The sequence below is a fragment of the Podarcis muralis genome, chromosome 2, assembly GCF_964188315.1.
Source record: "Podarcis muralis chromosome 2, rPodMur119.hap1.1, whole genome shotgun sequence".
Lineage (NCBI taxonomy): Eukaryota > Metazoa > Chordata > Lepidosauria > Squamata > Lacertidae > Podarcis > Podarcis muralis.
The window spans coordinates 41,044,160-41,068,742 of record NC_135656.1 but is presented as its reverse complement, the minus strand read 5'-3'; the positions used below and the strand labels follow the sequence as shown (position 1 = coordinate 41,068,742).

Below are 24,583 nucleotides of genomic sequence, written 5' to 3'. Positions count from 1 at the left end.
GGTATAAATTATTATTATTATGGAATAGGATGTCCCTATTTTCTTCAGAGAAATGTTGGAGGGTATGAGCAGTGCGTGGCCCATGGGTTCCATGTCAAAGTATTCTTGTGGCCCACTTGGTGTGAGAAGTTGGACCTCCCTGGCCTAGAAGGAGATACTGCAACTCCACCACACAGAAACGGGAACTCTGTCCCAAACACAGCAAAACTCTCCCTCTTCTCAAAGTCATCATGACAGTCACTTACCTCAGGGAGTAATAGGCCTGGGCTAGGCGCCCCAGAATTCTGTCATCACCCAGTACCAAGACACGAGCTGTGTGCAGCCGTTTCAGCTGAGCCACCGGCTCCATGACGCTACCCCCAGATTTCCGATGCAGCTTCCCAGCAGGCTTTGCTCCTTGCCCATTAGAGCCGCTCTGTAGGAAAGCGAGGCTGTCCAGAGGAGACCCCTTCTTCTTCATGCAACCTTTCCTCTGGAGCCGAGTGTGCTCAGCCTCAGCAGTGCAAGAAGACTGATTTTCATCGCCCAGATTGGGCAGGTCTCGCTCAATCCCGCTGTCGTTGGAGAGCACAGAGAAACGTGTCTGCTCACAACAGTCAAAGTCTGGCCCCATATCCTGAAACTCAAAGATATCCAGTTCTGGACTCAGGGAATCCTGTTCACAGGATTGACTTGGCGAACGGAGGAATAGCACCAACTCCTTCCCTAAAATGAAGAGATGGTTTGTGAAATACCTAGAAGGCCATCATAATCCTTGAATCTTCACATGGCACAGTGGGGCATTGTCCCAACACTACAAAAGTAAAGTTTCTTGCCCACATTCATAGGCCAGACTACTTCAGTCTATGTGCACATACACAACATGTTTTAATATAATGTAGGCTGCCTCCTGACACGAAAACACTATTTTATTGGTTCCCATCCTTTCCCCTGAGATGGTTAGAGCCAATCAAAATGTTCAGGAGAAAAAACATGTTACCTCCCTCCTGGGATACTACAACTTCAGAATACAGGTGAGTAGTTCCCCCATACTGAAAATAAGAGCTCTTATATTTATCTTATCTTTCTTTATTTTAAAGAAAGTAGGCATGGCAAGGATAAGCACATGTTATGATCAGTACACTTAGAGGCATGCTTAAACTGGTCAGTTTTATTTTGAAAGAAAGGGGGGAAATCATAGGGTCGCCCAATGTAGAATATGCTTCTAATCTGGATCAGGGCCTTGTGCAGGTTTTCTTCTGAGAAACAGCCCCTCCTCGCTGCCATTGGCCCCCAAAAGAACTGTCTGCAGTAAACTACACCTCAGAGGATAAATGGTAGCCAAAAGGAAACCAGAAGGGGCCAAAGACACGTTGTTTGCAGTGACCACAGGGACACTGCATCCCGGGAGTGACTCCGCCCTGCTTGCCCTCTCACAGAGTGAAAAAGGATAACAACAGCTGCTTCCAAGTGAGATACAGGCCATGAGAACAGACACTCACAAAGCTGGTCTTCATCTCTCCACAAGTGGAAGCTGATGTTAGGGTTGGGTAAAGGGATCCCTGAACTTCTTTCTACTCCTGTCTTCTCCACATCTGTAGGACACAGAGAATTTTTTTGTTAATCTTTCAATTTCAAGGAGTACAATGAAGGCCAGACGGGTAAAAGCAGAGACTAGGAGGTCGAGGGAAACATACGGTAAAGGGAAAGTGGAAGTCCATGGGCTTTTTTAAAAAACAAAACAAAACTGTGGCTCATTTGCCCTGCATTAGCCTGATAAAGAGCCTTCTTATAATTAAGCTAATGTAGAAAAATGTGAAGCAGCTAGCCAGAGGCTGATACATGGCAAAATAGCAGTTTCTTCAGGGCAATGAACAGCACCAATTCCAGATAGTCAGAAAAAGCCAGGTGATTGCTAGAAATAAACATTTATCCATTATATTTCATGTTGTGGGGGAAAGGTGTAAGTTTTATTTAGTGTAGTTGCCTGCTGGGTGATAACTAACATTTAAAAGTGTCAAATGACATCAATGTAGGTGAACAATGATGTTTCACATGCAATGTGTAACGGATAGAGTGTCGGACTAGGAGTTGAGAAACCAGGGTTTCAAACCCCTCTTCAGCCATGAAGCTCACTGGGTGACCTTGGGTCAGTCACTCTCTCTTACCTTAACCTACCTCACGGGGTTGTTGTGAGGAAAAATGGGGAGGGGAGAACAATGTACCACCTTGAGCTCCTTGGAGGAAAGGTGGCATAGACATGCAATAATAAATAAATAAAGCATTGTGTCAGAAGCTTATGATATCCCTCTTCGTTGATTTGGGGTGACCAGTAATATCACCTCTTACCATTGAGCAGACCCCCAAATTATACTTGGCACTTTTGCCCATTTAGCCTTCTTGTCTCTGACCAGTACAGGGTCACACTTACTGAACAGACACACAAATTTCCTTCTCCTCAGAAATCACTTTGAAGTTGGTCTTTTTTGAGTACCGAGGACTGCATGCAAATATCTATACAAGGGGGTGATCCTGAACAAAGCACAGAGCTACAAGACACAATCCCCTTTGAATGCATAAATCAGTTTCTGTCCTTTCAGCACCTAAATCAATGATTTTGCCTTTCACACTGTTGCGGGTGCTGTGGGAAGCTAAGCCCACAAAAGCAACTGCAATAAGGGCTCAGGACTCAGTCCCAGATGAAGCACAGGGACTGGGGTCCTTTTTCACATCCCAGCCTCGTAGGGCCACACTTACCTTTCTCTGTAGTGCTCATCAATGTGCTATAGATTTTCCCCAATTCTTCAACATATTGATTGTATTCTGCACTCATATCTCTTCCTGCATGTTCAATGGCTGCCATCACTTGCTGAAAATAGTGCTCAGTCACATCTAAGGGCTTTGCCTGTCACAGGGGGAAGGAGTAATGAATCATTGCTGGAATCGGTGTTTCTTTTTCAAGGGGTACTCAAAGGTACGCAGTACCAACACCTCTTTTTGTTGTTGTTAAAAAGTTGGACACTTACTGTAACAACTTCATGGTGAGTACTGGCACCTATTTTTCTAGGGGGGGGGGGAGTCCTGGCTGGAATGAAGTTCACAGACTGCAAACACCTATTCAAGCTTTTTTTCTTTATAGCAAATTACGCTACGCATGTATGGTACTCGCAATACTCAGCTCTCCCTAACTCAAAAACAATTTTGTCATTGACATGTATGAGAACATGGGGAAATGGGTAGATATGCGGCACCTGACAGTACAGCTAGCAGGTTTCTTAAAAGTATTCTTAAAACTTTGTTTGCTTCTAATATTTCTTATTAAAACTTGACCTTTTAAGACTTTGGGAGTAATTTCCTTCCCTCTGTTTCCTAAGCTTCCCTTCTCCCCCATCTGTACTCCAACAAATCTTGTTATAATGCCAACAGACAATTCAATTTGGGATAAGTGTTTTATTTCTGGCTCAAGGAAGGCAATAAGCGCCAAAGGCAAGAGAACTGACTTTCATAGAACAATCCCTCTATGTGTCTACTTGGACATAAGTCCCAATGAGTTCAATGGGGCTTTCTCCAACGTAAATGGATGGACTGCAGCCTCTAAGGACTTTCTCATTGGCACAAAGTCCCAGTCAAGGAGCAAAAGATAGTCAAACAGCTTCAAATAAATGTTGGAGAGGATGTCAAGGAACTGGTACATCTGCCTGCCTGTGGTGGTCATATCCTCTAGCGGAGGAAAATTTGGGGAAATATCTTAAACAAAATTAATAACATAACTAAAACAAAATACCCTTAAGTCTCCAAGTACTTGAAATACTGTTTTCCAAAGGACAGATAGTCTACAACACATGAGAAAATGTTTTCACATTCCTCAGCAGCAGCAAGAGCAATAATTACAATCAGTGAAAATGTTTGGTGTATCTGTCAAGTTTGGTGTATTTGTCAAGGCTAGGGTTCAAATTCAGAGGCTTTGGGAACACTTATTAATGGACAAAGTCACCAAGAACGTGGCAGTTGCTAAAGGGGATGCAGAGCCTGAAACATTCATTAAAAACTTGCAACATTCTATACAATTTGGAACCTATTTTTTAGATACATTTCCATGAGTTCAATTGGCCACACTCCCAGGTAACTTTAGAAATTCTAGAGATGGCTGTCTTGGTGGTGGTGGAACTAATCAGGTCTGTGGCTCAGCATTAACAAAGTCTCTGTCTGGATGTATAGCTTTGCAAGAAGACTAGCAAAACCCCATGAATCAGCCACTTACCATAAGATTCATTTGCTTTCTTTCCATCAGTTAATGTACCCTTTTACACAGTGGGGGAAAGGTGATCCGTTTGTTTTTTTTTTTTGTCTATATATGCCAGAGTGTACTGGACGGAGTGGTGTTCTTAAGCCCACAAGTTGTTTTGTTTAAATCTCTACCTTCTGCAGTTTTCATCTGAAGCAACACTGAGTAACTTTTGCTCACACATCCATCCCCAGTATGAGAATAATAGTCTATGGAGTAACTGTATAATGGCAGCCCTCCAGATGGGAGGCAAGTGACTGGGAATGTCTGGTATTTCTGCTTATGGAATTTCATTTATTTCAATGAAATCTTTACAGTACCTGAAGAATGCTGTGCACGTTCTTAACGTGACTGTGTTCCTTCAGCACTGTTTGGAAGGCACGTTCTATCACACAGAGCATGCAGGACTTCATACACTGGGACATCTGAGCAGCCTTGATCTCATCAATGAGTGCCCGGCATACAGCTTCAGACAGCAGTTCTGGATCTACAAACATGAAAACCCTGGGGAATGAAGAGTTAACATATATAGAGACAGCCACACATTAGTGCAGTTTGTGTGTGTGTGTGTGTGTGTGTGTGAGAGAGAGAGAGAGAGGGGGGGGGGAGGGAGAGATAAAGAGAGAGATAAATATGTCACTTTAAGACAGGTGAGAGGCCCTATACTTACTTTTCCTGATAGGGGAATGAGTCGTTCTTGAGACTTTGCTCTGCAGAAACCATTCTTTGGTATAATGCGCCTAATGAATAAAATAAGCATCTAAATATCAGTCAAAGTTTAAAGGTCAATGGTTTGGTTCTGGTATAACTAAGCACACCATTGATAATGATGTCATAACATTGGTTTAAAATGGAATCAAGTCCAAAGTGAGACTACAAACTGCATGAATAGGCGGGGAAAGAAATCTTCAAGGAAGTCCCAAGTGAAAGGTGGAAAGGCAAATGCTTCTTTTCCCTCTGTCTGCAGTTTCCAGAGTTTTTACATGCAATGAATAGATAATTTGCAATAGTCCACATATAATATAATATAATTTCCTGCATGGAAGTGTTACAAAAGTAACTGGAAATTCGGAACATTTGAAGTGGCTTTTTGCTATGGGCTCCTGGCTACGAAAAAGCTTTGGAGCATTCTACTTCATGAAGCTTCTTTGGTACAATAACCTGAGAAAGTCAGGTAAATCAAATACATGAGATGCCACATCTCATAACTTGAACTTGGTACGATAAGCGAGCTGTAGTCATCCATTATTGAGCAATTAAAGTTGTTCATTAATGAGTTGGTTGCAGTATCTGAACGGAAGCCTTTGCACAAAGAACCATGCAAGGGCGTTTTTACACATCCTTCAAGCAATGTGTGTTAAAAGAAATGCAGGTTGCCTTTCAGAAAGAACAACTGTTTTGGTAGCACACTAACAGGGGAATCTAAGCAATGTTTCTGGCCTGGTGTTGGCTTATCAACGTCAAGGAAAGTGTGAACCATGATAAGAGCATCCCACTTTGATTGGTTTCCTGCTGAAATGAACCAGCAGCAGGACCCAACTGACAGACGATGAACACATCTTGCCTCCCAATTATGAGTGCTTTTCTCCTGCTTGACCAATTCTCCCCCACCTCCCCAATGGTCCTCAACAAGCAAACCAAAAGAAAGCAAAAAGAGTGTGGAATATTGCACACCTGGTATTGTCCGTTCCAGTTTCAGCTGCCGAGCATAATCCAGGCCAATGGTGCAGTACGGTTTGGGCAGAGTGAGTAACTTCTTGCAGAAATCATACACTCTCTCATACAAATCATCAGGGATGCAAGGTGCCTAGAGCAGCAATGGGAGAACAAACTTCGGTGTAGAAATTACTTAAATATGAGAAGAACCCTGTAGCATTGGCTGACAATCACCAGCCCAATTCACCCCTGGTACCAGTGGAGTAATTCCCCTTGGAATCAGGCCTATTCGCATCTGCTGTTTGGTGGAATCTGGACTGAGCACTCCAACTATACTGAGAAGATGGTTCATCAAGATCCATATGTTTCCTTTTGCAGAGTAGCTGTACAAGGATAAATGCTTCTGTTACTTTATTTGCTTTATTTGGTGACCTCAGCTACTAAACATTTTTTCAAATAAAAATGTCTTTCACTGTCACTACTTCCTTATTACAGACCTCAGATTTCCATTTTCAATAAAACTGGGGGTGTTTTCTGCTCCATAATTTTCACTATGCTGCATTTTATGCTGGTATTTCACCATCTTTCCACAGGGAGCAAATGTAATTCTCCCAAGGTGTCTGCAAGCAAGGACAGCATCACTGCTAACATATGCTTCACAAGAGATTAATACATGAATTATGCATCTTTTATGCATGCAGACAGCATATGGTAAAGTTGGAGAACCTCTGGTTATAAACAGACCATTAATCACCTGCATTCCACCACAGAGATGTTGTTGAGTCGCGTTTTCCACCTCTTACCATTGATTTTAATGAGTCAGTTCTTTTTAAACTATGAATGGAGCAGCACAAGAAAACGTGGCCATCCATAAATGCATTTCACACTGTTGTCTGACACTCTGACAATATCCAGTGCTTACCCATTCCTACAGGGGAGAGGTGCTGGGGCTCAAATCTAACTAGAAGTCAGACCATTTTAGCTTAAACACTCTGCTCCTAAGGCCCAGAAGTATCAAAGTGGCTGTGTCTTCCCAGCAGGGAGGAAAAAACAAACTGCACATGCTTAGAGGCACCCTCTCTTGCACATTTCACACATTCCTAGAATTCAAAATAGAATCTCGAGTGGTATCCATGGAAACCTAAGAGCCGTTGGCCATAGTGCAGGCTGACACCTCACATCAACTCGCAGCATGGAATTCCTGCGCTATCACAGCCGCATGAATTTATAGTTCTCACCTTTATCAATGTGTACATCAGCGTGTGAAGCAAAGGGATGATGTACTGCCGATAGTTGCATCTTTCTGCCTAGAGAAAGCAAACGGTTACGCTGAAGATTTTCCAACAATGTGAAGCTGATTTTGGATCCTCTGCTGTCACAAAACCACATGAGGGAGGAGGGCTGGCAGCTAGAACAACAGAGCACTTGATAGCAGAGACAACTCTAGGTGGAACATTGCCATGGTACCAGCCAGACCTCAGCTGGACTGTGCGTTCAGTTAAAGACTTACCCTTGACATGCTTAGGAGAGATTTGAGGGGGGAGGGGGGAAGTTCTATGAATATAAAGCCTAGGAGGAAATCTTGAAGCAGCTGTGACGTCTTTGGTCACATGCATTTTGCAGGTTTTTGGAACACTACAAAATCCTGCAACATCTGCTTAGGGGGGAAAAATAGTGGAATGAGCATACACATCATGGACCTCCCAATGCTCTGTAAGTATACTATCTCCAGCAAAAGATCAGTTTCTCTGCAGGAAGCATGGCTTCTGATGAGAGAATAAGAAGGACCAGAAGTGGCAGGAAGGTGCAGGATAAACAATAAGGAAGACCGGAGCAGCTGGTTCCCTACAAACACTACAGAGATTGTGAGTGATGTCAGAAGCAGGCTGCATTGGCTACCCTGAATTTATGACTGAGCTAATGAGCCTTGATAGAGCATCTGATGTTTGGAAGTGTCTTCAATTTGAAGAGCAGTATATTAATTTAATCACATTTTTTCCACAGCAATAAACCATAGATTCATATTCATGAGAAAGGCTACATGTGGACTGTGGAGACAAGTCCCAGCCCTTTGTTTCCTTCTGTGGACATTCTTACCCTTTCCAGTTCTTTCACCAGAATTTTGATCAAGAGGGCTCCATTACTGGGATTCCTGTCAATCTTCTTGTGCAAAGTCCATCTCAGCATCCCTGGAAGGAGGTGGAAAGAGAATCAAAGTTAAAACAGCTGTCGATGTTTCACTGGGTCAGGGATCAACAAGAGAGATGAGCAGAATATTGCAAAGAAGGAAAGTGAGTTGCATTTATGGAAGAAGAGGAGTGGACAGGACTGAACCATAAACAAAAACAGCTCTTCCCTCAAGCTTTCTGCGTATTATTTTATTTATTTATTTATTTATTTATTTATTTATTTATTTATTTATTTATTTATTAGGTCATTCATTCATTTGATTTCTTACTTGCCCTAAGGTTCCAGGGCAGGTTACAACAGTTTAAAAATACATTAAAATAAATTTAAAGCAAATTACAGTCACAATAACAGGGTGAGTCTCTATCTGTGTATTAATTATTATTATTATTATTATTATTATTATTATTATTATTATTATTATTATTATTATTATTATTATTATTATCATACCCTGTCCATTTGACTGGGTTGCCCCAGCCATTCTGGACAGCTTCCACAAGATATAAGAACTATCCCTGAGAGATCAACTGTGCAAAATCTTTCAATGTGATCAAGCATAATTATCAGGGCAAGTGTACATTTTGCTACTTGAGAGAAATGACAAGATGCTCCCCTGCTCATTCCATGTACAGAAGCCAGCTAGACTGGCAGATGAATATTCCGTCAGCACTGACAAAGGGTTAGTGTCCTTCCCTAGACTGCAGAAGCACGTTAGTTTAGAGCCCCAGCAAAGCTGTGTGGCATACACATCTGCTCAGGAGCTACAGCCAATGGCTGTCCCTGCTGCCCGTCACCATCTGCCACTTGAGATGGTCACCTCACTGCACCTAATGTTAGGGACTGGCCTTTACAATCAACCAAGTTAGCTTCTACAGTGTAACATTGGTGTGTGTGTTTTTCAAGCCTTCTCTACTGATGCACATTATTTCCACCTTATTTCTCCGAGATGTCTCAAAGAAGCAGCGATAAACCATGGTTAGAGAATCTAAAGGAAAACACTGGTGTTGCCTACATTTAACTGCAGCTCTTCAAGCTAACCAAGATGGCATTTCTAACACCACTGGCAGGCCATGGCAAAGAGATGATCCAATTGTAACAGGTGTCAGTATAATACAGAGAGAAAACAGCAAAGATGAGATGGACAATGACTGAGAGATAACAGCCCCTCCAAATGTCCCTATTTTCCAAGGATGTCCTTGAATTAGAGTAGATGTCCCAGTTTCTGATTTGATCCTGGAATGTCCCATTTTTCCTTAGGATGTCCCTATTTTCATTGGAGAAACTTTGGGCGGGGTATGGAGTTATCTGACCCCCAAGCCATCTGAAGGCAATCCTGTATAGGGAAGGCTTTTAAAAAAATGTTTAATGTTTTATTGTGTTTTTATGTATGTTGGAAGCTGCCCAGAGTGGCTGGGCAACCCTGTAAGATGTGTGAGGTATAAATAGTAAAATTATAATTACGGAATGGGATGTCCCTATTTTCATCGGAGAAATGTTGCTGGGTATGAGATAACTGTGACTCAGTGATTCCATCTGATAGCTGGGCCACAATAAAGGCAGCCAGAACATTTATCTTTCTAGTCCAGTTGGCAGCTCTCTTCTCTCTCGGGCAAAGATCTTTCCATTGTTTGGCTGCCTGAGTTCTTTTAGCAGAGACACTACTAATTCAATATGGTGCCTTTGTACTTGGGAAACATACAGTATTCTTTATCACCAAGCTATGGCTTCTTCTCTCTACAATTGTTGCCAGTAAGGAAGAGTTTTACTGGTGACATTATTTTGTCTGGAATAAACCAGGTACCCACACCCAGTCATATGGACCCATATGGGTAGGTATCTCAACAAGACCAGAAAACCCAGGAAATGCCAACCCAGCTGGCCAAACATAAAAAGTCATTTTCTTTTGCTCTCGCTATCCATGGGAGAGGCATTCTCAGACACACTGCAAAACTCTTCAGTGCTCAGTGATGAGCTGGGGCACACAGGGCACTGGCTCTTACCTCTCTCGCTCTGGAAGGCTGGGTGGTGGCCATCAAGCTCGCGAAGGAGGGCATGCACACTTCGGAGGAAGTCGGACTCAACCTCTTGATAAAGGAGAAAACAGGGTGTGAGGAACAAGATAACTCAGCGTCTTCTTGTTATTTGTACTTAACAAACCAAATCCTACCAACAAAGGGGTAATGCTAGTGGTTTGCCATCAGTGCTGCAAGCTCCTTTTTGAGCAAATACATGATGAAGTAGCACAGGAATAATGGCCAGCAGATAAGGGATGAGCTTTTCATGGATCGAAAGGTGCATGCACCCCTGCCTCCTTGTATACAACCAGTTATCACTGATGTTATAACAGCTTTGATGTTAACTCTCCCAAACAAGAGAGTGTAGATAGGCATTGCCTTTGGTTATTACCAGTGAAAAACTTGCTTCCATAATATATAATTCCCATCTGTTACCTCTCAGTAAATGCTCACACAACTGATGAAGGGGGGGGGGGAATCCCAGGTGGGATCCTGGCAATGGTAGGGTAGCACAAGCTAATCAGGCCTATGCCTGCCTGTTGAAATAATAAATAATACAGCTTGCCTTGCCTATGAGCTGCTGAAGTTCCCGCTAGAAGGTCTAACATGAAGAGCTTCCATCTGATGAAATGGGCTTATGCTACAATAAATCTGTGCAACTTGAAGCGATCAAGAGCCTCTTTTCGTGTGTTTCTTGCATCAGACTAACACAGCTGCCCCTCCAAATTTTATTTATCTCTTTCTCTCAGCTGTGCGGTGGGGGAACTGGAGACACTCCACTCTTCTCACCTAAACACCTCATGCTCAGAGAGGAAGCAGAAGCCGATACGGCACTTTGAGATGCTTCTGTGAAGATGAGACTAATGATCAGAACAATAACAACAGTAACCTGGGTTATCCATGGTTGGGCGGAAGTCGCAGCAGGTGGTCGTGAGGTTATCTTTTCCAGCACTTCTGGGAGAACTGGGTGGCCAGAGGGTCCAGTTTCACTGAGCATGACCTAGTATCCTCTAGCACTTCTGCAAAAAGAAAAAAAGAAAAGAAAAGAAAGATGGTGGTTGAGTGTGCTTGAATTCCCTGTTTAATACCAGGGACCTGACACTGAAATGATAAGTAGCCGTGTTAGTTTGTTGCGGCAAAAACAAAAAAGAGACTTATGGCACCTTAATGCATTTTGCTATTGTATCCACTTTTGTAGACACTATTTCACACTAAGCTTATTTTACCCCAAAATTTGTTGATGTAAGGTGCACAAGGCTCCATGAAAACAGAGGGAAGGAGACAGTGTGGTTTTCACACTGTAGTTCCAACACTCAGTGTGCACCTCTTGTTCAAGAAGCAACAAGCTACATTATACCACTGGATGGTGTTCTCAGGAAAAGGGATCTAGAAGATGAGTGTTATAAGAAGCTGTGGCCCTCAATATTTTTTGTTTGACTACAACTCCCATAAGCCCTGACCATTACCCATCCTAGCTGGGACTGATGGGAGTTGTAGTCAACAACATCTGGCATGTCACAGGTTCCCCAGTACTGGCACAGAACTTGGAGAACTTTGAAATCGCTGCCATAAATTACTGGTATTGTGCATGCTGGATGAAGGGCATGTGTGGTTGTTAAGGAAGTTGGCCAGACTCTTTCCAGAAGGAGATATATCCTCAGATCAACATATTTGTAACATTTATAGCTCATCTTCACACCCCCCACACCCCAAGGCAACGTAGGAAATCAATTTCTAGATGATTGGCATCAGGAAACATGCCCAGGACAAGGGCTTGGTCAGAATGTCAATGACTCTGCTAGAAATAAAAGAAGGTCCACTTACCGAGAATACTACAACGTCCTTGGCATTAGGCAGCGGCAAGACAGCAATCTCTACAGCCACACCCAGGCTCTCCTGCTGGGATGCTGTCGGATTTCTTTGGAAGCTGCCAATCTCCGTCAGGTGGGAACACGCCCAAGACAAACTTGCTTTACCTGCCTCACCAGTACCAGCCAATACCTGCAAATATTTGAGAGAGAGAGAGAGGAAAAAAATCAGAAAAAGGAATGTGTGGGCTCCTCTTCGTCCATAGTTCCCCATCGCCTATGACCACGTTTGTTTCACTTGCTGCAGATAAAGCCAGGGGAACAAGGACAGTTCTGTTAGTATTTACAGTTGCCCTGATAACATTATTCTCTTCAAAGTGATTTCCTAGGGCTTAAAAGGAAACTCTTTTCTCTGATTGTACTCTCTGCCAATTATAACACATTCTTCAGCAGCAGCCACAGGCATCCTGCTCAGGTGGGCTGGCCCAATGTTATTTGGTTCACCTGCCTTCTATTTCCTCTGTGTTCCAGCTCCCCTGTATATTCTGCTGAGATTCTTGGTGATATCTCAGGACCACTGGCCCATGCTGTTTAGTGCAAATAAACAGAGATAGTAAAATGCCTTTATTGCTTGGTCATTGCACAACACTATATTGGGGTGAGCAGACAGTTGACTGGGGTGTCTGGTCATTTGCAGTAGACTGGCAAAGATTTCTGACTCCCAATTATTTAACAATGGCAGCAGCAAAAAGGTGCCTTCTTTGCCCTCTTAAATTAAGACTGCTGAAATTATGAAAGGTTGAGTAAACCAGAGTGGGCTTCCCCCCCCCCCCCCCCGCAAAAGAACTGTGAGCTCATTTTGGTCCTGGAACTAGCTAACTAACTAGAACGTGCTCAGAGGCACCCTGCTTTTTGAAATTCTAATTTTTTTGTCCTTTGCTCCTGGCTCAAGTTAGTACGTTGTGGGATTCTAGTAAAACAAACAAACAACAGAATAGCTCCAAAAAGCTGGAAGTTTGTCTATCCCTGCAGTAATTGATGTTCACCTTCTCTGAGCACATGGGCTAGGCTGCCCTGCAGAGATTCCAGCAGTTGTGCTCCAGGACTCACTTCAAAGGGAACCTGAGGAGCAAAACCAGAGACACGACATTAGTTTCTCCTCCTCAGTAGCAGAACCAGAAGTGTAATCTTTGCAGCCTTTGAAACATGAGTAGAGTCACACCAGTAGTTGTTATGCTAGCCACTGCCCCCTCTTGCATCCAAGTACACAGAGGAATGACTCACTTCAGGAACAGGCATAGGAGTAACAACTTCTAGAGCACGGGGATAGTGAGTGTGATGCTCTCCAGATGATGATAAACAACAGCCCGCATCCATCATCCCTGACTATTGGCCACTCTGTCTGGAGCTCATGGGAACTGGAGTCCAACAACATTTGGAGGTCTCACCACTTTGGCTACTCTTGTTCTAGAGGGGTCGCTCATATTAATCTGTTGCAGCAAAAACAACAGTGTCTTGGATCACCTTAAAGACTAACAGATTTATTGTGACATATGATGACATTAGATGGGTCTTCATCAGATGGATGAAGACATAGATAGGCTGTTGGGGTTACACACCACCAAAAAGCTGCCCACCAGGAGATAAAGTTGCATCACAACTCACTCACAAACCCAAACCTTTCTTATCCAGGTTTAGAAAAACAGCTCTTTGAAGTGCTTCACCAGATAATTAAACCCTTTAACCCCACCTGCAATTATACAAGCAACTCCAAGTTGTTGTTAAATTGGAATTTCTGAACCAATAGAAAATAGTATTCTTTTGGAATTATATCAGACAGACCATAGATCCATCAAGCCCAGTACGGTCAATACTGACTGGAAGTGGCCTCCAGGGTTTCAGACAGGAGTATTTCCACACAAGGGATTGAACCTGGGACTTTTTCCATGTTAATAATTTCATGTCCCACTAAGCCACAGCCTGCCCACCTCCATTTTCCATTCAATTATCCAATTCCATTCAAGAATTCAGTTCATTAAAATTATTACTGGACTACTTGTGCATAATACTGAGTAGGTTTGAAAAATAAAACCTGTTTGCAGAATTGGCCGATCACTTTTGACCATTGATGTATGTTCAAAGCAGTTCTCCCCTATTTGTACTGTCAACACTTACTAGCTTGAAGCTTTCTCTCCCATCAGAGATGGTCAGCATCACTCATTACTGTAGAGTGACACAGTCATTCATAGAAGCAGCCCCAAGGGGCCTATGCCACTTTGCCATTTCCGCCATTCTATTTTTAAGACCCCGTTCAGGCAGAAGTGATTACAGACCGCCTAGCTTCCTCTTCACACCTTCCCTACAGTGACGGCTGAGCTTACAAGAACCCCAACCCACAAGGCTCTCATGCCGTTCAGCTCTGTCACAACAAAGAGTCACGCTAACCTGCCTCAGGTTTTTCATATTCTCCATCAGGCCTGAATAGTGCTGTCAAAGAGCAAGCAACGAAGCAATGAGGAGAGCAGTTCCCAGCATTCACTGGGAACTATATGTGTTGTGAGGGAAGCCATATTGGACCCTATTCTTAGCTAAGCCATTCAGTTCATAGAAAATACTACATTTTGGTTTTTTATTTATATATATATATATAAAGACCTCTGACAATGAAGAATGTTCTAGAAGTCCCTGTGGCCTCTAGGTGTTGGACTGCAACACCCAGCTTCCCCAACCATTTGGTTGGCTAGAGTTGATGGGAACAGCAGGCCAACAATAATCAGGTTCTTCATCCCCAGTGCCAGATTTATACACAAGTTAAGTAAACTACAGCTTAGGGCCTCAGATCGCGGGGGGGGGGGGGGGGGGCTCTAAATACAAAACTCACACCAATTTAAAGCTTTACATAACTGATCAAAAATAAATGGAATGGGATGTAGACTCTAAAGCAGATTTTATCATTCCAGTATGACAAAAATGTACTTAACGGCCACACAATTATTTGTTGCCCTTTGTTTCTAAATCTGTGCAGCATGAACTACAATATAGTTTTTATATACGCTAAAGTAAGAAATCACAATGTATTTTAATGTAAAGGTATTTCATATACAAATTGTCTTATTGCAAGATATATGTTTCTATTGGATTGTCAGCTGTATGCTTGCCTACGTACGGGAATATATGCAAATATAAAAGCTTCTTATTTATGTTTTCATTATTCTTTCACTTAGAAAAATACACATTTTGGGGTAATGCTGTGGGGTTTCTTAAACTCCACTTTGCTTATGGCCTCAGCATGTCTTATTCCAGCCCTGCCCATAACACCACTTACTACAATTGACCTGCTTTTTCGAGACAAACATCTGTGATGCACCACTGTCACAGTAAGAAGAAAAGGGCTCAAGTCATTCTTTTCAGGAGGCACAGAGAAGCCATTTCAGCTGCAGTTAGCTCTCGCACAATTCTTTTAAAGAAAGAACAGCCCACTGAAAAGCAGACATTTCTATTTGCCACGGTCTGCACCTGAACATTGCCACCTGAAGAGTTCAAAGATAAGGAACACATTGTCAGACCGTAGGAAAGTGATCCCTTGTGTGGGTCAGAACAGAACTTCATTGGAATATACTGTCTTTGTAACATGAGGCTGAAGTTGCTTTTTGCAGTTAAGGTGCATCTCACAAACAAACAAGGCTCATAAGTAAGGGACCATTCCTTGATATAAGGATCGGGTGACAAGCCTACCTGCTACAGTACACATCCATTACAAAACAAAGGAGTGGAGGAAAATGTAGAGCTTCACTACGGTTAAACAAACCCCTAAGTTAGGCATATTTATTCCTAATAATAATACAGTAGAAGAATAAAGAACTTCAACAAAACAAAAATAGGATGTGTGCTCATGAAAGCATAAGGCAACAGGAACTGATTCCCAGCTCTTTCCCTAAAGCTCAGCATATTTCACAGAAATCGATTATGGGAGGGCAAAAAGAAATGAGAGATACCTAAGTTCAAACTATCTTCCAAACATTCTGAGAAAAAGAAACTTGCTCCTGTAAAGTTTGTCATTTAGAAATGAATAGGAGGGATTGGGAAATCAGAAATCTCTGGATTGTGTTTTAATTTGAAATGAGGGGAGACAGCTCTAAGGGCCTGTAGTTGCATAATCAACCTATGAATGGGTGGAAGTGTTAATGAATAAGCAAACTTAACAATTCCCTATTTGCTTCTACCTATTACCATATTAATAGCTGATTGCCTCCAATAAGGAATATCCTTTAGACGGATATGTCTATGCATCTGTGCATGCACACACATGGGGAGGAAGACAATGTAATGCTAAGTTGAACTCCCTTAGCAGTGTACTAGCTACGCTAGTGGAATGGCTTGCGCAAGAAAAGGCTCAGGAATCCAGCCTGGTTCTCATGGCTGGTTGCTCAACAGATCTCTGTAGCCCTGATACTTTCTGTTGTACAACCAGCTTCTGCTAGCACAACGTTTGCTCTGGATTTCATGCTTGTACCTAGAGCTGCAGCCCTCATAATAAAGCCCCCTGCCATTCCAAACGACAGAAAGTTACTGTTGTATCTTTGTACTGAGATACCTTTGTCCCTGCTAAACTGTCTGAAGGCTTTGCTGTCTTGCTGTGCTAATCAGCTGGTTTTCTTAAAAGACCATAGAGATGCTATTGTCGAAAGGTTGGATCCTGCTACATCGCTACATCCTGAATAAATCCAGGTAAATACATGTCCTTCCAAGTGCCCAACGGAATGCATTATGATATAGAGGCATGAAGACAGCGTAGGAAACTCTGCGACAGTTGCCCTCAAATAAAGTGATAATTGTTTAGACAGATAATTGTGGGAGCTTAGCCTTTGCCAACTAACGGGTCATGTCATATATCCTGGTGTGGAAGAGGATGTGGTCTCTATCATCCATGAAACCAAGGCAGGCTGGCCACAGAATGGCTTGCTATGACTATATTACCAGCACCATGTAGGCCTTCACTATGCAGCCAGGAACTTTTAGCAACCTTTGCTGTGCTGATGTATACTTGCAAAATTTCCTTTGTCCTGAGGGAGCGGCTCATGGTTTGCTCCAATACAGTGGTACCTCGGGCTAAGTACTTAATTCATTCCGGAGGTCTGTTCTTAACCTGAAACTGTTCTTAACCTGAAGCACCACTTTAGCTAATGGGGCCTCCTGCTGCTGCTGCGCCACTGAAGCACAATTTCGGTTCTCATCCTGAAGCAAGGTTCTTAACCTGAAGCACTATTTCTGGGTTAGCGGAGTCTGTAACCTGAAGCGTATGTAACCTGAAGCGTATGTAACCTGAAGCATATGTAATCCGAGCTACCACTGTACTCAGTGCAGAAATGTGCATTTTCAGTTAGATTGTGTATGTTAATGTAATTTGCATTGGAAAGATGAGGTTCTAGGAAAGTGCAAATGTGTGGCTTCAATTATGTTATCCTGCCTCCAGAAACAGATGTAGAAAATACATGGGGGGGGGCATTCTCATGTTTCTTATGTTCACTCATTATTATTGCACTTTGCACATGCAATGAGTAGATGTGGCTTCACACTCCATGGTGAAGCATTTTTATCTATGTCTGAACCAGAATAGCACAAAATTCCGGAGGTTCAAACTAATTCTTAATGATTGACTGAGAGAGAGAAATGAAAGTTGGCATCCGTTTAGCAGGGGTCAGCAAACTTTTTCAGCAGGGGGCTGGTCCACTGTCCCTCAGACCTTGTGTGGGGCCAGACTATATTTTGATAAGGAAAAAAAAAAAGAACAAATTCCTATGCCCCACAAATAACCCAGAGTTGCATTTTAAATAAAAGGACACATTCTACTTATCTAAAAACACGCTGATTCCCAGACCGTCCGTGGGCCAGATTTAGAAGGCAATTAGGCTGGATCCGGACCCTGGGCCTTAGTTTGCCTACCCATGCTTTACTGGGTGGCAGTAGGATTCCTATTCTCATTCTGAAGGTGACTCCTTGTAGAGCTACTGATATTTCCAATAGGCAACTATGCAGCCTGCCTCACAGGCTTGTTGTACAATCTGTTTGAATAAGGTATTCTAAGAAGTACCAAAACAGTGACAGGAAAGTCTTGGGTATGGGTGGGACTGCCTATGTGCATCTGTGACACCCGCTGCGGTTCCTCACATTCAATGCAAAGCGTTGCTGAGTCTCTCCCAGCCATTTTAGTGTATTCACAAACTCAGCTCGTGGGCATGGCGGGCGGCAAAACCTGCAGGCTATTTTGAAAGATCCAAGCAGTCTCCCAGCATTTGATGGTCATTTGGGAATTCAGCTGATGCAGCAGGCAGCAAATTCTGTAGGCAATTCCTCAGGAATACTGCAATCTTCTCAAGGCACCGCCTCACTATCATTCAGAATGGCAAGTCTCTTGAAAAAGCTTTATTCTGAGGCCTGTGGATGAGGATGCCAGATTCCAGCTCATTTCTAGTGCATTTCAATGGCCATTTGTAAAACTTTGCTGATTTTTATGTGGATGAATAAGCAACAGGTGATGGTACAATTTTGCAATTTACGCCAGTGCATTTCCATTGCTCCTCACAAGTGCAATGTTCTTCTGTTTGGCCACTTCAGGACACTCTCTGTAGACTGCCTAAAGACCAATAGGAACCATCCAAACTTCCCTTCTTTTAATACATTCTAATTGCCATCTTAACATTTCACGTACAGTGGTGCCTCACAAGACGAAAATAATCCGTTCTGCGAGTCTCTTCGTCTAGCGTTTTTTTCGTCTTGCGAAGCAACCCTATTAGCGGCTTAGCGGATTAGCGCTATTAGCGGTTTAGCGGCTATTAAAGGCTTAGCGGCTAAAAGGCTATTAGCGGCTTAGCGGCTTAGAAAAAGGGGGGGCGAAAAAAATCGCAAGACTCTTGCGAAAACGTCTTGCGAAGCAAGCCCATAGGGAAATTCATCTTGCGAAGCAACTCAAAAATGGAAAACCCTTTCGTCTAGCGGGTTTTTCGTCTTGCGAGGCATTCGTCTTGCGGGGCACCACTGTATTTCTATGGCAATACATTCAGATGGCTCTGCTCAGCGACAGTTATGCAAGTCATCACTGTCCATAGAGCTCTTTGGTGCATTTGGAATTCATGAAAGGTACATTTCGAGTTCATATTTGTTACCACTTACTGTGATGGTGAGAGGGGTTTAAAAAATCAATCAATCAATAGTTGAATGGCTATATTGCCAAACCAGAATGAACTTCAGTGGCAGAGATGATGTTAAGGGGTGGCTGAGCCTCATTCAGCATGGCCCATGGTCAGGGATGATGGGAAGTGTGCTCCTACAACATCTGGAGAGCCACAGGTTTCCCATCTCTGAACTAAGGAGGGGAATTGGCTCTTTTCTCACCATCTTAGAACAGCTCTACCCATTACAGTTGCTGAAAGAAACGTACGGTAAGCACTGAGTTTCCGGCAGCATGCTTGCAATGTGTGAACATCATAAGCAACTGACAAATGGTAATATTCAAAAAATCAGTGGGGGGGGACGGGACCCCTCAGACTCTCAGGACAGTCTGTAAGTGGCTGTACTTGAGCAAAGGAACTTTAAAGAAAGACCGCAATGTGAAATCATCAAGAGGGTCAGTGCTATCACTTGTGGATTGAATTGGATTTTTATTATACTACATATGTTAATTGGCTTACCAATGGCCTAATGTCTGCATTATCAACATGTGTTTTGTGAATTACCACTGTTAATTATGTAATTATCGCTGTCTCTGTATTTTATGCAGTTCATTTCTCTCTGACCTCGCTGTTTACAACCCCAAATGTGTAACGCACACACACAGCAGTAACCTAGGACATTTCATCTGATTAAATGGATCGCACTATGTGAATGCTCGTGTGATAATGAATTTGTCAATGTGCCACAAGTGTTACTGTGGTTTTTGTGTATCTTTAGACATTAATATGTCTGGGAACACGTGTTTAGGAAACCTAACTTACCCAGTGGCCATAAACTAGATCTGCGCATATTTATGTGCACAAGAGATGTTTAATGTCAGAAACAGTGCTCCCCACATCCATTGTAATGTATTGAGTTGCTTTTATTTCATTTTTGAAGACTACATTTTTAAAAAGAAATTTGGGGTTAAACTTAACTGATTTTACAATGCTCAGCTAAGGGACTCTGCAATTGGATGAACTCTTGCAGATGGTGCTAAATGCATCAGGAGACAAGTGTCGCCAGTCCCTGTTTCATTGTTGCGACATACACATATTTTATAATATCAAAGTATATCCAACACAACAACTGTTACAAACAAGAGGCAAAAGGAGAGTTGTTGTTCGTTAACCAACCTTTTAAAAAGGTACACTCTGGTTGTACAAGATCAAAAGTTCCAAAGTACATCTGTAACTGGATACAAAAAATTACTTTTATCTAAAAGCTCACTCTAATCACGATGAAAGCCGCCCAACTAGCAACATTAAAACCCTCCAGGCTGTAAGGGAGTTTGTTTCTCAGGTAATTTTCCCTTGTTCCCAGGACCCAGTTCCCTGCAATAATAGTACATGTAACAGTAATCTAAAATACCAGAACAGGTGAACCTTAAATGGTTCAAAAACCAGTGGCAGAACAGGTTATAATGGCTGACATAAGATTTATTAGGAAACCAGAACAACGCATAATTCCTGGCTGTAGCAAAAGAAGCAAAATCAGTACACTACTAATTCTGCCTTGTACTTTCTCTTTCCTGTGATGACATTAATAAGGACAAGGCAGAAATACATGCTTATGCTATCTGTTTCTTGTTTGTTTCTTTTTCCTCCCTTCTTTCATAAACGAGATAAGGCGTAAGCGTGGTGGCTGACATAAGCATAATAAAAGTTAATTTGGGGGCTAAACTAAATTTGGGAGAGATGGGTGGATCTTTGAACCCCTGCAGCATATATGCTAAGGACAGTGCTGGATCCAAGTCTGGGAAACCCTGCCCTAGGTCTCCTCCTCCAGGGGTTGTGGACTACAACTCCCATCAGCCAGTTTGGTCAGGGATGGCGAGAGAGCTGCAGTCCAAAGCATATGGAGGACACCATAATAGATAATAGAATCATATAGTTGGAAAGGACCACGAGGGTAATTTAGTCCAACCCCCTGCGATGCAGGAATCTTTCCCCCAATGCAGGGCCCTGCCTTAGGACCACATGCCACATTTGAAGCACAATGGTTCATTGTAGGACTGCCAAAAGCTAGTGTCAGTCTGCTGCCAGTTCCTCCCTCGCTCTCTCGAGCTGAGGAGGCAAACTAGAGTGACATAAGACATGCTGTGAAGCTAGGGTGGGGTGCGGGGGTGGGGGGGGTGGCAGGGAGTGAGGCAGTATCTGAACAGAACCAGTAAACAGCCTATTGGGCTCTGAAGCTGCTCAATCTGCAGCTGACTGACAGCCGGAACCTATGAACCTTTAAATAAGAGATGAAAGAAGTCCCACTAGGAGCTGGCAGGAAGCAGCAGATCCATTGCCAGGAGGGTGAGGAGGCATCAAGGGAGCAGCAAGTTCTAATACCAGGAGCACTGGCGTTTTAAGAAATTCCCTTCTTCGTGGAACTTTCAAAGAGATGTAAGGCCAGCTCTCTGTCTGCGAAACAGGCTTTTCAAGGACTCTTTCTTATAGCCGAAGGAGGATGTGCAGACCAGTTCCTGGATGTTAATGATTCTTTGGAGAGTTCCTCCAGCACGTCATATTTAATTACTTTTTGGAAAAAGAAAATGGCCCTCAGGAAGCAACAGCCTGTTAAACTTTAGCATCTCCCCTCCCATTTCCACCGGTGGTTTCAGAAAAACAACCTGGGGGTGAGGTGGGGCGGGGGCGGGAAATTCCTACACTTGTTGCCAAATTTGTTCATCGAAAAAGCAGACACTAAGTGAGACAGCACATGAAAAAATATGATAAAGGAGCCAAGCCACACACTCCATCTCTCACCGCATGTTATAGACAGCTCTTGTTCAGTACCTTTGTCCTGTGTAAGGAACCTGCAGTTGCTAGATATCATGTGTTGATCTCCCAGAGCCCTTTCTGCACTGAAATTATCCATGTGGAAAGAATGCCTTGTACATCAGTACATCTTGGACACTGGCTGCTCTCATGCAATGAATCGGATCCTAACAGAAAGGGCTTTAGGATACTTCCATTTATCTTGCACTACTGCGCTTCCTCTAGATCAGGCATGTCCAAAGTCTGTTTTGGGGGCCTAATTCGGCCCGCCAGTTGATTTAATCTGCCCCCATGGCAGTATATGTCCTGAGGTAAAATCCTTTAAAAGCTTCAATCCTAAAAACCTCAACAAGTTGGGGGTAAGATTGTAAAAAAAAGCTCAACAACTTTGGCTGGCCCACAGCGTACGTTCACCCCTGCTATCATGTGGAAGGCTGTGGAGCCAACCATAATCACAACCACATCACGCACATTTAATGCACATGGTTTCCTACCACAGAACCCTGGAAACTGTAGTTTACCCCTCACAGAGCTACAATTGCTAGCACCCTTAACAAACTATAGTTCCCGAGATTGTGTGGGTGTGCCTTAAATATGCACATGTGAATCAGCCCTCACAGATCAAGTACCAGAAACAGATTTTTGTTATACCGCTTCCAACACCAGGCTGTTGGAAGGACTCTATTGACACATTCACCTGCAAAGAATCAAGGGCTGCCCAATCAAGTGATGGATGTGCATTTGCAAACAGGCCCATAATATATTATAAATAGCACTGAGCCAGGAGGACAAGCAGCTGCCAATCTGGGCATGGCTGCAAGAGGGCAACATTCCAACAAAATGTGCTTAGAGGGGGGGGGGAAACCTCCTTGTAACACAAGACAGGGTTTGCGCAAGTATTTGAGGAGTGCTTGTTCCCAAAAGGCATCTGCGAACTTCCCCACGCCTCTCTTCCAGATTGTGTCTCTCCCACGACAAAGCCTGTAAAGTCTTTACCAGCAATATAAGAGGGAAGATCAAGAGAATAAACAGCTCTTCCTTGCCCTTGGGAGCCAGAAGGGGGCCAGACGACTCTCTGCGTCGACACACTGAAACTTTTTGGGAACACCTGTTGAATAGCATCTGGGCTTAAACGCTTCCTCTGCAGTTGTTTTGATGGGATCCATTCTGCACGGATGCATTTCTCCGGCCCACCCTTCCCAGAATAATCACCATCTCCCTTGCACATGAAATTGACTTAGGAAAAGGAAGCATCGATATCCTGTTGGAGTAGCTTCCTTCCTAAGTTGTTTCTTGGCAGAAATAGAACTCTCCCTCTGTCTCTCTCTCTCTCTCTCTCTCTCTCTCTCTCTCTCTCTCTCTCTCTCTCACACCCCTCTCCTTGCTCATCATAATACAGTATGTACTAATTTGTCCCTTGCTAGCCCCATATACCACCAGGGTCTTTTCCTGCAATTTCACAAGGGCCCTCTCCGGAAAGATTTTGGAAAGGGTTGCCCAGATCCCGGACTCAGGGCTTCTTGGAGGGCGCGTTTTGAAAGCCACGTTTTCTAAAACGTTCCGCCAACATCTCCTCGCAAACCTCCAAAGGACGCTGTTTAACTCCCGGGACCTCTTTCCTTTTCGGCTCGTATTGCTCAAAGGTCTACTTAAGGCACATCAAAAGAAAACAAACCCGAAAAGAGACAGGAATCGAGAGCCGAAGCGCAGCCGTGCCGGTGGCGGCGGCAACCGCTGTTTCAAGACAAGCTCAGCTTACCTCCGGGAGCCCGCTCGCTCCTTTCCGGAGGTCTAGCGCCGTCTGGTTCCTCGCCGCTCGCCGCCTTGGCTCGGGCTGCTCAGGAAGTCGCCGGGCGCTCGCTCGCTCAGCAGAGCGAGAAGCTAAACTCGACGGCGCGTCCTACTATAGGACGAAAAAGAAGCTTCCTTTTCTCGCCCAACCGCAAGGCGACCGCGCCGATCGCCTCCGCGGCGTCTGCTGCTTGGTTTTTTTTCTCGGCGCCGAGGAATCGCAGAGCTGCAACCTTTCGCTGGCCTTCGCCGCCACCTCTCCAGCTCCAGAAGTCAAGTGGGGACGGCGGCGGCGGATGCAGCCGCTGCCAACAGCTACACTAAGGAGCGCCTGACTCACTCGCCCGGCGCGCTGCGCCCTGCCCAGTCCGGGAGATGTGCGCGTGGGTGCCTCTGTCCGAGGAGAGAGGTGGCTGCGCTGGACACCTCTGCCCTGGCACCTCCAACAGGAAGAGGCCTCGGCTAAATAAAGAGACGGACACAAACAAGGTTGCTACGAGGAAATCGGGCAGGTGCTGCCCCGCTCCGAGGGCTTCCCGGCAGCGGGAGCAGCTGAGCCGGCCTCCCAAGATCTCTTGGCAGCAGAAAAAGATCTCGATCTCGTGGGCACAGCGCATGGCGGCCCCACTCAATCACTCGTTCCCAGGCCCCCTTTCAGCATTTCTGCGTGTTTCCTGTTCATCAGTTTCCTCCATCTGAGATGGTAAACTTTTAAAAAACTTTTTTAAAAAGAAAGAAAGAAGAAGTTGTATGTACTAACCAACAACCACAGACGCACATCCTTGTTTGGTGGGGCGCACAGCTGAACCCCAAAGTTCTGTTTTGACACCACTTCCGAGCAACTCCTCAAGCTAGAAACCAAAGATGGGCAGTGTGCTAACA

General features: G+C 43.8%; 1 protein-coding gene across 1 annotated transcript in view; it reads right to left on the bottom strand.

Annotated features, from left to right (window-relative positions):
* The window catches only part of PIK3R6 (phosphoinositide-3-kinase regulatory subunit 6), a 35,618-nt gene extending 11,389 nt beyond the window's left edge, over positions 1-24,229 (bottom strand). Inside the window, exons 1-13 of the mRNA XM_028717175.2 lie at positions 23,670-24,229; positions 12,980-13,055; positions 11,950-12,126; positions 11,015-11,144; positions 10,111-10,194; positions 8,018-8,109; positions 7,159-7,227; positions 5,939-6,071; positions 4,935-5,004; positions 4,585-4,768; positions 2,737-2,884; positions 1,482-1,574; positions 246-705 (exon numbers count right to left, since the gene is read on the bottom strand). Coding sequence (XP_028573008.2) covers positions 246-705; positions 1,482-1,574; positions 2,737-2,884; positions 4,585-4,768; positions 4,935-5,004; positions 5,939-6,071; positions 7,159-7,227; positions 8,018-8,109; positions 10,111-10,194; positions 11,015-11,027 — 1,346 coding nt within the window. The 5' untranslated portion in view covers positions 11,028-11,144; positions 11,950-12,126; positions 12,980-13,055; positions 23,670-24,229. The remainder of the gene's footprint in view (positions 1-245; positions 706-1,481; positions 1,575-2,736; positions 2,885-4,584; positions 4,769-4,934; positions 5,005-5,938; positions 6,072-7,158; positions 7,228-8,017; positions 8,110-10,110; positions 10,195-11,014; positions 11,145-11,949; positions 12,127-12,979; positions 13,056-23,669) is intronic.
* Between the last annotated feature and the right edge of the window lie 354 nt (positions 24,230-24,583).